Source organism: Phalacrocorax carbo, chromosome 25, assembly GCF_963921805.1.
Source record: "Phalacrocorax carbo chromosome 25, bPhaCar2.1, whole genome shotgun sequence".
Lineage (NCBI taxonomy): Eukaryota > Metazoa > Chordata > Aves > Suliformes > Phalacrocoracidae > Phalacrocorax > Phalacrocorax carbo.
Window position 1 is genome coordinate 1,383,327 of NC_087537.1, and position 13,491 is coordinate 1,396,817.

At 51.0% G+C, this 13,491-nt stretch overlaps 1 protein-coding gene across 1 annotated transcript; it reads left to right on the forward strand.

Annotated features, from left to right (window-relative positions):
• Positions 1-283: 283 nt before the first annotated feature.
• On the forward strand, positions 284-12,713 carry CCR7 (C-C motif chemokine receptor 7). Its single transcript, XM_064473336.1, has 3 exons — positions 284-431; positions 6,824-6,873; positions 8,629-12,713. Exons 1-3 carry the CDS (start codon positions 422-424, stop codon positions 9,691-9,693), a joined length of 1,125 nt encoding a protein of 374 aa, XP_064329406.1. The 5' UTR covers positions 284-421; the 3' UTR covers positions 9,694-12,713.
• Positions 12,714-13,491: the final 778 nt, after the last annotated feature.

Sequence of the window (13,491 nt, forward strand, 5' to 3'; positions counted from 1 at the left end):
AGAGCTAACAAGAAGGGAGGCTCTCCCCTCCTGTCCCTTCACCGCTGACAATTTCTCACGTGTCAGTGCTTTCAAAGCAGAACCTGCTTCATTTCAGAGTCTTGGTAAGAAGTGCCTGCGTGCAGCCCTCAGCTGCGCGCTGAGGAAGCACCTGAACAGCCCGAGTGACTGAAGGCAGCGCGGCATGCAGCGCGGCTCTCCTGCGCTGGTGAAACCAGGAGGAGGAGGAGGAGGAGGAGGAGGGTCTACTAAATGTCAGTGATGCCAGGGCGTGTCACGAGCTTCTGGCAGAGGTGCAGGAAGTATAAAAGTCAGTTTCCCAAAGAGGGTCTCTGGCAGGAGCTGCGGCGTGTCGAGGTTGCACGGGAACATGCGATGCTCTTGCTAACCTTGTGACTTCATCTCCGCTCGAAACGAGACCATGGATGGCGGTGAGTACCTGTTCTGCAGCCCCCGGCTTTGTCTTCAGCTTTATTAATAATGCCTAAACTCACGCCCTGTGGCACAGGGATGAAGCACTTTTTGCAGAGTAATTAAACAATAAAAAAGGTTTTAATCTTCCTCCTATTTACTATTAAAAAAAAAACCCCAAAGTTCTCTTTTACAGGTTAAAAAAACTCAATTACTTCAGAAACAAACACACACAAAAAATGGGCTTGGAGGCAATCAAGGGGCTGCTCTCTCCCAGAGCAAATGTAGACATTATGCAAGAATAGCATTTTTTCTTCCATGTTCTTCATAAAAAATAAGAGAGGCAATGCCATCTCCTTCGCAATATTATAATTCGGTGAATAAATCGAGGAATTAGGAGCGAGCATATCTGAGTTTATTGATGCCTATGTCTCTCTAGTCTTATGCAAATTGTTTCTATTAATGAATATGTTCATTGCAGCAACAAAACTTTGCTGCGAAAATGAAGGTTTTGCGTTTGCTCGGAGCTGGAACAGCCCTGCTGCCCAGTACGGCGCGCTTGCACGGCCCTGTCCTCCCCCGGGTTACCCCAGCACGCAGCACGCGGGCAAGAGCGAGTAAGCGAGAGAAGCATCTTCTCTTCGGCACATGACATCCCGTTAGCCCAGGAGGCACGAGACAGTTCTTTTCTGTTTCTTGCTGAAAGTTGCAGATTTCCTTTTGTCACTTGTTGTTCTTCCACACCCGAGGCTCCGCGGGCACCAGCCCCCAGGAGCTTGAGTAGGTGGGTGGCCCTAGGAGGGAAATGGCACTGTGGGTTGGAGGTGTGGCAGCTAAGATGCAGGCTCTTTTTCCTCTAAGGCTGTAAGATTTATTCCTTTTCTACTTACTTTTATCTTTTTACTGCTCAAATATTTGCAAACACTAATCGCAGTGTGACAGAGGTGCAGGGGAGAGGGACACCTGCAGTAGCTCAGGTGGGTAAGCTAGTTTATAACCAGATTAACCAAACTGGGTCTAGAGTACAGCCAACACCTCTCTGTGGCAGAGAGCACGGTCAGAGCTGTCATACGCGTGGTGAGAGGGATGGGCAGTAGCCGCAGGGTCCATCCCAGTAAAGCCTTATTCCAGGTCTAATGAATTAAGCTTTGTAACAGGATGAAATGGGAGATGTCGCTGCCTTTTCTCTGTGACACTTTCAAATCAAAGCCTTAAATTAACCAGGATGGGAGAGGCTTCCCTGGGGTGAGAGGTGCAGATGTAGATAGCACAAGAAGGGGGAGTACTGCCCTCTCTTTTTTTGAAGAAATTAAGATGCAAAACCAAAAGTGACTCATGGAAAATCCCACAGAGAGCTAGTCTGGGCCAGCTGGGAAAATAACCACTTCTTGTGTCTTTGTCTGGTGTTTCGGCCCTCAGAGTAGTCGCCCTTTTCCAGGCAGGGATTCCTCCTCCTGGAGGCTCCGCAGTGATTTCTGGGTTAGGCAGAGGTTAGGCAGAGGGGTGGCCCACGGGCAGCGTCTCCGTGGGAAGCCATGGACGGTGCAGCCGGTGCCGAACCCTGCGCTGGGTTAGGAAGCGGGGGGCTCTCCCAGCCCCTCAGGTGACACGGGAGAAGCAGAACGCTCCTGTGCGGTGCACACTGGAGGCACTGGGTCCCGCAGGACCCACCAGGCAGAAGCAGGGCAGGAGCAGACGGACGAAGCATCCTCACAGCCTCTGGCAATCAGTGGCTTAGCGAAACCCCTGCGTTTGGAATCCCTGCACCCAAACCAACACACCACAACCCAGCTGGACCTGGTCACCACACATCGCTCGTATTTAAACGTTCGGCCCCTGAAACATCATGTGGGTGCTCCGTAGGCGTCTTGTTTTAAGGGGTTCAGTATTTGGGGGGACAGCGGTTACTCTGGCTTTGGCTAACTGGTAAGGGCTAATTGTGACAGGAAAAAAAAGAATCCGTGAGAACCTGACAAGACGAGTAGGATAATTTTCCTGCTTTGGGGTTTTTTGTCCTACTATTGTATTCTGAAAGAATATCTCACAGCACTGGAAGATGCCCAGCATTACTTTTGTTGTTTTGTTTTGTTGTTTTGTGTTTTTTCAAGCAGTTATATAGGAAACATGACTGGCTTGCTTAAGCAAGTCAAAAAAATTCATTCTTATCTTGTCTTTTGATTCACAATTTCCTAAAAGTGGTGGAGGCAGAAAATTATTAATTTTCTTCTGTAACAGACCTATGAACACATGAAAAAAAAGCACGACTTGGTTTCACTGGGTCTGCTCACTCCTGAAATGATGGTATCTTTCTTCTGCCAGTTGTGAGAAGCATAGGGGAAAGGGGGGGAGAGCAGGCACTGAGCTGTTAACTGCCAATAGTCATTATATCATGTAAGTATGATTAATTTTTCTCAGAAATATCCGGTTCTTTCCCCAAAAGCCTACTATGCTGATGGTGAAGAGGCACCAGAAACTGTTACATGTTTAAAGATATAAACAGTACGTTACTCGCTGCCTACACATGTGCTGAGGTGCTCGAGACTGAAACTTCTGCTTTGCAGTTCTGGCCAACAGAAAAACATACTTTCACCACGAGGGTTTGGCCAGGGCAGGCTTGCTCAGCTTTGCCAATGCTCCCTAAAGCATCCCTGACTCCGGCTTTCCCCTCCGTGCGCCCCTGGGCACCAGCAGAGGCGAGCGGCTGCTCTCCCACCCTGGCCCAGGTCAGAGCCTGGCCTGCTTGGGTAGGAGCTGGCCTAGTGCTCCGTTCTGCAGGATTTTGTCCAGTTTTAACCATCCTGCGTGGTCGTGGTCCGGCCCCTCTTTCCTCCTCTGGGTAGACTTTCCGCTACCAACTACTTCTTGCTGTCAGAAGCTTTTCTGGGCCCGCCTGGGGGGATTCGCTCCCCCCGGGGCTGCTTTTATCTTGCTTAGGATTGGTCGCTGAGGGAGATTCGGGTAAACGGGGTGGGATTCATCTGTCCAAACCCACCCACCAGCCCTTCCGCCATAGCACGGAACGAACTGCACCCCAGACACCTGCCCCGCGGCAGCTGAGCCATGCCCTAAAAACACCTGTTTCTGTCCCTTTGCTATCGAGGGAGCCTGAACAAGTGACCCGATGTCAAGGGCTGGAGCTCAGGGGATGAACCCCACCCCTTGGGCTTACTCTACGGAGGATGATTTGCAAAAGTGACGGGCTGCTGACCCCTCTCCCCATGCCCTGCCACCGGCGGCAGAGAGCAGACCCCTTCCCTCTTTCGCTCACACGGAGCAGTCCTCCTTTCCGCCTTTTCCCACGTCCTGCAGGGCAGCAGCATGCTTCTGAGAACCGCAGCAAACCAGTGCATCGCCAGCTGAGGAATGTGGGGGCTGACACGGCCCTTCACAACGTGTCTGACTCATTTGCTGTAACGGGGTTTTGTTGCCTTTTTTATAAACGAGGTTTATAGTTCAACAGTTTGTGGGGACTTTTGAGAGGGGTTTTTTTTTCTTAATATTTTGAGGAACAAAACTTTAGGAAAATACCCACAGCAGAGAACTGCCAGAGGAGAAAAAAAAAAGAGAGAGAGAAAGAAAAAGAAAAGAAAGCTACTTAAAATTGCCTATTAAACTCCCAGAGCGTGTCTCATTTCCCCTCTGCAGCTCATTTCCTTTTGCCCCCCCCCAAAACCGCTGCCCTGGACCCCCGAGAGCACCGCAGGGAGAAATGCATTTGGTCCAGTTTGCCTGAAACTGGTGACGCAGGGACTCGCTCAGCAGACCCGTGCGGGAGGACCACAAGGCCACAAAGCCTCTCTGGTTATGCCTTTGCATCTGCGTAAGCTGAGGTGGAGGGACACAGAGCGGGGAAGAAACAGTGCAAGCTTTTTTTATATTGAAAAGTCATTTGACATTTAAGACACTTGAAACAGCAACCGGGAGGTGGGGGGGGGAGCGTTTAGATCTTCAAAGGAATGACACTTAGCTAAACTGTTTCAGGATCGTTAGTTGAGTCACTTCATCAGTCCTATTTCGTTAGGTGCTTCACAGAAACGAAAAAAAAAAAAAGACCAGCGACCCACCGGGGCCGTGCACTCCCGACTTTCCAGATCAGGCGAGGCCTGGGCTGGTCCTGGGGCTTGAAGGGTTGATGCGAAAAGCAAAAAGCAGAGCAAGATGGTACCTGCTTGGGGGACGGGTGCCCTGGGCGGGCCGTGCTGGTGCAGCAGCCTGGCACTAGGCGGCACCGCGTCCTTTGCGTGAGACGACAGGAAAATGCAAACCAAGCGATGCCAAGAGCAAAGCACTGGTGGGGTGGGATTGAGGTTGGGGCCCTTCTCTGTGCACCGAGTGGCTCTTCTCCCCTGCCTCCTTTCGTACGGCTTAGTCGTTGATTGCCCTTGAGGCCTCAGCCCCTGCCCGGTGCGGCCGAGCTGCGCCGGCAGAGGTGGTTATTGCCCACCAACAGGCACGGGCGGACACACAAGCACCAGGGAGTCCCCTGGAAACCAGGCTGTTAAGGAGGTGGAACGGACTGAAGGCTCCACTGGCTGGGTTTTTTTTTTTGCAGAGGTCACGGACCCCACGCCTGCATCCCGGACCGCGAGGGCAATTACAGTCTGGGCTTGCTTAAATTCACCCGGCGGTTTTAAGTGATTTGGGCTTTCAGTGTATTTCCTGTGTGTAATATGCAAAAGTTAGACAGCAGCTCGAAGGGAGAGATAACTACACCAGATGCTCACCAAACCTCTTCCTGCAGTCTGGGACTGGTCAGAGTGAAAGACGTCGGACACACAGAAAATACAGAGGCACATAGTCAAGCCTCCCCGTTACTCCTCCAGCCCAACCTGGGCGGACTCCGCTCCTGCCTGTGAGCCGCACTAACGCACCGTTACACCTTCCAGGTTCCCCCAGGAGGATTCAGAGGTGAGGGGTGTCTGGGCACAAGCACCCAGCTGCACGAGTATGAAAGACGACCGTAAGGGAGGAAGGCGAGGCACAGACTTCCGCGAGACATAGTGGGGCGCTCGCATTCGGGCACTGGGCATCAGAAGTGCAAGGAGGGTTTTTTTCACACGTGGCTGAGGATCTCTCACCCACACATCACCGCTCACATATAAACAAGCATCTCCTATCACAGATACCAAAGTAACTATTTCTGTTATTAATGACGCTATTGCACGCGACTTAAAGTGGGGACGCTGGCACAAGGGTTGCAGTTTCCTGATGTAGTGGAAGTCCATCACCCTGCTCCAGTGCAGCACCTGAGCAGGAGACTGGCGGAGCAGGAAAGGTTGCAAAGGAGCTCTGCAAAGAACCGGAACAGAGCTGTGTACAACAGACTGCTGAGCACGAGGGGGGGGCAAAGGCATCGGCCAAATTTATGAGCAAACAGGCTTGTCCACAGGGAGAGAAAGCCATACCCCCAAAAAGAAAGGGGCAGCTGAAGCCAAAGGCATCTCCTGCCTCTGCCCCCGCCTTGCGCAGTGATCCCGGAGCCGGGAAGTGAGGGGCTGCGGCAGGGGTCACCAGCCGGTGCCTGGAGAGGCATCCCAGGGCCAGCGGCATCACGCTCAGAACAGCCCGTGCCAGCCCCCCTCGAGGAAGGGCACATCTGCTCACGCCAGAGCGGAGGTGAGGGATTTCTTACACTTGCCAGATCACCACCTAGCCTGAACAGTTTTAGTCGCAACTGCCTGGGGTAGGTGCTGGTATGTGCTTTAAATAGAGCAAAGAGAAAGCTTTCACTGGCCTCTCTGCTTCTGCTAACCACAGCAGGAAGAGCTGTTTGTCTGAGATTGCTCTCACCATTATCACATGTGGCTCTGAATTTAATTTTTCCTCCCAGCTGTCACCATCCTGTATCTCCATATCCAAAGGCAGCAGAAGCCAACTCTGACATTTAGAGACAAGCAATAAATTTCAGCCAGCTTCAGTTCTGTATATCCTGCAGGGAGCAGAGCTTTCCTGTTCTGCCGCCCCGTCACCGCGCTGTCAGGGAACAGCTGGGCCAAATTTATTGCACTCACAGCTGTATGTTTTTACATGGGCTGAGCATGCTACACCCTCACAGCTCAGAACAAGGCACGGGAGATGGGCTGCTGACCGTCTGGAGGGAAAAAAAAAATGTATAAAATAAAAATGGTTACACTATGCAAGAGTTAACCGTCTCTGGCTGTCAGCCTTTACAGATGGAACTGGAGGCACCGGACTCCTGAGACTTCATCTGGGCTCTGCAAGTAACTTGTTATGTGATCCTGGGTCATCCCGTCAGCATCTTCGTCGGGTTTTAGGTTACCCAGTTGCTGGGAGCTTTGCAGGGTTGGGAATGCCATGGTCAAGTATGCTGCTCCTGCTCTTCCCAAGCGAGCATCATGTGGAAACCCCCGCTCAACTGCTAACGCTAACACAGTGTCTCCTTCTTCTACAGGCAAGCAGTTAAAGGTCACCCTTGTTTTCAGCCTTCCCCTAATTTTTCAGGTAAGCTGTTAAAAACAACATTGTTGAAATCCAGCTGCGTTTGTGTTGTGGGTAAAGAGAACTCTCGAAAACTTTGACAGGCAAAAAGCAGCCACCCACAGCCCTGCAGCGATGTGTGGGGACACGGCTGCTGACGGTGAGGATCCAGCCCGTACGGAGGCGGGCGGTGAGACAGCCAAGCAGTGCTAGAAGCCAGAGAAAAAAACAAACAAAAGGAGCGAAAACAGGGAGAGAACAGAAACAATGACGTACACTGAGTTTTTAAGAGAGCCTGGACTGTTACAACCGAGTCCCCTTCTAGCACCAAAATGATCATTTCCAGGAAAGACGAGAGCACCCTCCGCCGAGTGCTCGTGAAGAGCCAGCTCGCTGCTCTTTGCAAATGCCTGGTCAGTGCTGGGCATTAACGGAGGTCGGTGTTGAAGCGACCACGTGCCCAGGGAGGAAGAGTCCCGCGTCTTCCTCCGCCCGTTCCTGCTCAGAGCACCAGTAACCCAAAGCACCGAGCTGCGCCGTGACCTGCTCCGGAACCGCGGGCCTGGCCCCGGCACTCGCTCTCCCACATCACAGGAGCAGCCTCCGCCACGCCACGGCCCCCAGCCCAGGCTCTGAGATGAGCAGGGCAGGGAGAGTTTTGCAGTCTGTTTCTTTTCCCTTTCACTTCTGGTGGCATGCCTCCAGATAGCAGGCAGGATGTGGTGAACGCCAAGCCTGCCTGAGATGGAGAGCGCGCTAAGATACTCGGTGATAACAGCAGAGGTATCCAGGGGAAACCTTTCATCTCTGTGCAGTGGAGAGAAGATACTGGAGACTAATAAGTCACAAAAAAGCAGGGCACAGATACCACAAGTTCACTCTGCCCTGTAGATTATGGCAGTGTAGGAAGATGAAACGAGAATAATCAGAACTTAAATCAGGGGCAGGGGCCTGAATGAGACACCGGCAACGTGTCCATGCCGGCACGGTAACAGTTTCCTGCTTCATTCTCCGTGTTTCCTCCCAGTCCCATTGACACCTCTATTAATTTAGCAGAGCAAACAGCCCAGGGAGGCTCCGGCTTTGTCTTCCCACGGGGCCCCCTGCTCGCAGCGCCGCTCCGGCGCTCGGCAGGCTCACCCCGCGCTGGGGGACGGGACGGCAGCGGGACCCGGAGGCGCGGGGGGACGCTGGCGCTCGCCGTGCCAGGTTGCTGCCGCTCGCAGACACAACCCTCTTCCAGCCCTGTCGCAAGCGAGAAGGGGACATGAGCAACAGGAACAGCTCAGATGGGAAAAGGGAGGGAATACTGAAGGTAGAAAATGGCTAAGGAGTAGAGCCAGTCAAGAGGAAACGTTATCGCTGCTGAGAGAAGGGGAACGCTGGAGGACGTATTATTTTTCCCATTTCGTCCGACAGCTGGCTATGTACGTATAGCTGTATGTGGGTCCTGAAACACTCTGGAAAGCAGCCACACATTTGAGAGTTTGCAGGTGTTACTTTGGCTGAGCACTAAACATTTCTTGTGGAATTCCCACTCTGAGCCCCCAAAAACCCCCCAAACCCCACATACTGATGGGGAACGTTTTCAGCCACGAGGCCTTGCCAACTCTGTTCATGATGTTGGCAGGCGCCGACTCTTGGGAACTCCCCGGGACTCCTCTGTGGCCGGGAGCTCTCGCCTGCTTCTCAGGCCGGCACCAGGCTCCCCTCCTGACACGGGCCCGCGGGGCACGGTACCTGTCCCAATACACTCTTTTTTTTCTTCCTTGCTCTTAGTTCTGCACCGGGAACAACGTCACTGATGACTACGACTCCAACACCACCATCGACTACACCCTCTTCGAGATCCCATGCGAGAAGGAGGAAGTCCGTAACTTCCGCGCTGCCTTCCTCCCAGCCATGTACTCCCTCATCTGCTTCACGGGGCTGCTGGGGAACGGGCTGGTGATGCTCACCTACATCTACTACAAGAGGCTCAAGACCATGACGGACATCTATTTGCTGAACCTGGCTCTGGCAGACATCCTCTTCCTGCTGACCCTCCCCTTTTGGGCCACAAGTGCAGCCATGCACTGGCTTTTTGGGGAGTTTGCCTGCAAAGCTGTCTATTGCATCTGCAGAATGAGTTTCTTCAGCGGGATGCTACTTCTCCTGTCCATCAGCATTGACAGGTACTTTGCCATCGTTCAGGCTGCCTCAGCCCACCGCTTCCGTCCCCGGATGATATCCATTAGCAAGGTCACTTGCATCCTCATTTGGGTCATGGCCTTCATCCTCTCAGTCCCTGAGCTGGTTCACAGTGGTCTAAGTCAGTCAGACAGCCATCCCCGCTGTTCCATCATCACTAGTGACTTGCAGGCCTTCAACACTGGCATCAAAGTTTCGCAAATGGTTTTTGGCTTCTTATTTCCCCTTCTGGTCATGTCCGTCTGCTACCTCATCATCATCAAAACATTACTCCAGGCCCGCAACTTTGAGAAGAATAAAGCCATCAAGGTCATCATCGCCGTGGTAATTGTCTTCATTGTCTTCCAGCTGCCCTACAACGGTGTCATGCTGGCCAAGACCATCTCAGCCTTCAACCACACCAGCTCGTGTGAGGAGAGCAAGCAGCTCGACGTGGCGGATGACGTGACCTACACTCTGGCCTGCTTCCGCTGCTGCCTCAATCCTTTTCTCTACGCCTTCATTGGCGTCAAGTTCCGCAATGACCTCTTCAAGCTTATGAAGAAGCTGGGCTGCCTGAGCCAGGAGCGCCTCTGCCAGCTGTCCACCTGCCGCGAGAGCAAGAGGTTTTCCTTTGCCATGGAGACAGAGACGACCACCACCTTCTCCCCGTAAGCCAAGCTCCAGGCAGGCTTTGACCAAGCTGGAGGCTGGACTAGTTTTTTACACTTCCTCTATTCTGAATTACTGGTAGAGCGAGACTTGCCACTACTGTAGGAAAGGCAGCCGTAGCGGGAAACCCAGAAGCCTCCCCACATTACAGGCAACGCGCACCGCTAGCCAATACTCCGTGGATGAAGAGACTTAATAAAGCTGTGACTAACAGCAAAGCAAGGGACAGGAAGACCGGTGAGTCCAGAATTTATCATGCCGTTTCACCTTTATTTTAGTCTTTCCTATCAACATAAGAAATGCTCAGACTAGAACATTTTCCTTAAAAGCAACAAACACCAAGAGAAACAGACGTTTGTGCAGCGGAATTGCTTGGTTCAGAGCTGAACCTCCGAGAGCATCGTCCTTGCTTTGAACGTCGCTTTTAACAAGACTGCCTATCGCTCTTCCATACCTACAAAAATTACGCTTGCTGCACTGGCTCAGCCTTCAAGACCAAGCAGCACCACCGGCCTCGAGCGCCAAGCGTAACGCAGCACGTAACGTAAGCTGCGAAGCACCCCGGCACAGCACGCTGCTCTGCCTTCCCCCGCGGGAAGTGAGAAATTTCCATAGCTCACACTGAATCCCATGCACGGCGTACATCGTTTCCATAACTTGGCGTACGAGTGTGGCAACTACACATTTATCAGGAAAGGTACAAATTCCACCTCGCTTCTGCCTGTAGCAATGATTTCTGGTGTTTCGCCCACTCAGAAGGCGCATCCTAAGGAGCACAAGCTATTGCATCCCGACATTGACGTGAATTGCTTAGAAAGGTTGCTCCCCTCTGGAAATAAAGTCTCCTTCAGCTTCTGAAAGGGCACCTGCCTGCACGAGGCTGACGCAGGGGTAGGAAGCACAGTTTAGAGTCAAACTTTTTGCACACGAACAAATCAGTTACAAGCTCCAAATAACCCATGTCCTTCCAGTCGCCAAGCATGCAAACTTAAACTAAGAAACAGATGCTTCTACACCAATCCAGCCGGGTGCTTAATGTATGTTTTCAACACTCAGCCATCCAGCCTGTCCCGATGTCATCCTTACTCCTGATGTGCTGAGGGACCGTTCGCTCACTCGCTTGATATAAAGCGTGTGCTTTAGTGGACTGGTGCCAGACCAGGGCAAGTCCGTACGCATTCCTCAAGGCAAGACTCTCAAATTCAGGAGGTAGTTGCGCCCACGTTCCAAGCACTTCAGTCTGCCGGTACCCGGAGCTTGCCTGTACCTCGCTTTATCGGCTGCTGCGGATGCAGTCTGCTGATTTTCACATACGTGTGGGGCCTTCTCCGCTATTGCTTGCTGACCTCAAAAGATAAACAAGAATGTGGGTTTTCTTCTCCCTTCCCAATCAACGCGTCTTTCTAGAAGGACTTTAGCAGCTGGCTTTTGAGTCAGATATGTATTTCACTTATAAGCTATCGAGAACGTGTTTTGCATTCATACCGTCAGTACTAATAAGGATGCCGTTCACCGCGGTTTGATTTAAATGCGAAGTACAGTCACGTGTTGAAGATTACTGCCAGGGTCACGTACTTGAAAGGAACATGGCAGCTGAACAACAGATTATTGTCATGTAAAATAAGACCTTGAAAAGAAGCCCAGAACGTAGCGCCAGTTGGTGCATTTACTGGAAGAGCAAAGATTCCTACTGACAGATGAATACCCTGGGAACTGCTGTCACGGGACGGCTGAATGTCAACTGGGGAGGAGCTGCTGCAATTGTTCCTGCATCTGTTATTGACTTGCCTGCTCTAATCCCCACAGCGCGCAGCTCTCCCCAGAGCCAGACGTCAGCGCGAAGGGCCCTGGCCAAGGACGGCTCTCGGCGCTGGGCAGGAGCAGGCGGAGGCGCCCAGCCTCACCCTCCAGAGCAGCAGCCTGGCGGAAACTGTAAGGCACGTTGCGGTGGACGAACAGAGCCACGCAGAGCAAAACACACTTACTGAAAAGACATTTATATTTTTGCAGTACCACACGTGGCTCCATTAGGTGTGATACAGGGAACTCTCTGGGTCGTAGGTCGAAAACATTGCTTTAGAGACATGAGAATTAAAATCAGCCTTCCAGGGAAAGAATTCAATTAACTCGTTCTGAGATGATGGTGCCAGTTATATAGCCGGCTGCCATCATAATTAAATAAATTCTTCTTCACAAGCCATTTGGCTCTGGGGTGCGGGACTTGGCCAAGAGCTGGGACTCGGGAAGAAAGCACATTCTGCCCTGCATTACCTGTCTGTGCAGAAGCACAATCCCATCCAGCCGTTCAACGCGTATTCTTTTATAACGTCCATGCAACACGTACAGAAGTGCTGCTTCTCTGTCACATGAAATGGGGGGTTACGACTGACACTGAATCATCATCTGTTCTTGGTTTGTTCCTACGGTCCTTACCCAGGCAAGACACTCGGCTCACGAGAACTTTGCCAGAGCAAGGAACACCCATAAGACAGGGTCTTTTTAGTTTTCTTCATCAGTAATAATATATTCCTAACGTGTATTCATATATGCAAAGCTGCTTTACACAGAAAGAGTTAAATATGTACATGAATGTACCCTGAAAATACACTGCTTTAACTAAAACCCTTTATGCAAAACACATTCACCTAACTTATTCTAGCAAGGAAAACTGCTTCACCAGAACACGCAATTGTATTTGTCTCCTATTTGATAAAAGCCAGTCCCCTTCTGCAAACTGAGAAGTCTCCAGGTCTTTATCGACTAGAAGCATTCTGAATAGGAAAACATGCAGCTGCTTCGATGCGAGTGAGATACTGAAAGCATCGCCTGGGACAGCTGCATCTCAGGCTTCCTCAGCAAGACAGTGGTGACTTCAGAGTGCGTGGCTTTTTTTTTTTATTTAATGGACAGGACAAACCTGCCACTTACTTAGATGAAGCCTGTTAACATTGGCATAGGACCCTAACCTGAGATTCCCCACTAAAGTCTGAAAATTGACTGTATTTTGCTGTTTGTGTAAAATAAATTATAACAATTTCAAAAAAAATACCTTTGTTTTTCCATTTTATTTCTTCCATACGATATATCTTGTATGGATCATAATAGTTTGTGTCACACCCCTCTGGTCCTGCCAAGAGCTGTTTGCTGATCAACCTAGCTTCATTTCAGTACTGCCCTGCAGAAAAATAGGGCGTAAAATAAACCAGCTGGGAGTAAAGTTGGTTCGCTTCATCTGTTGATGAATTCTAGAGTAAACAAGTCATCAATAGATTAAGCAGTAATATCTACTTTAATGATTAACCCAACTGCCTTATCACTGCTCCACCACTGCACATACCTGATGTGCATGGGTATGGGAGAAGCTTTTATGTTGTCATATGTTATTGTTCGCTTTTAATTTTAAACAGTCAGTAATGAAATACCACATTACTGTGCAAATTGCTCACGGGGAGAGGCAGGACTCCTACAAACACGGTCAGAGCAGTAGCAGCCAGGCTAGTTGAGAGGAGCTGTCTGTCTAATCCAGCCCTGCGACTCAAGCAGGCCCAGGCGGCACGACTAACGTGCACACAACAGTTCTTCCTGACCTCCCCAGACAATTTATGCCTCAAGGCACACGGCGGTGATCAATATCCTTTACAAAAAGCGTGTTAGAATTGCAGCCATGGAACCAAAGAGAAAAGAACCTCAAAGAAAACCAGAAGACGTGAAGCTTGACGTTTGAGTGCCAAAACTAAGGACCACGTCTGCTTTCACCAAACACACCCCTCTCGCGGTTTCTCGCTAGAGAGAAAGTATTAG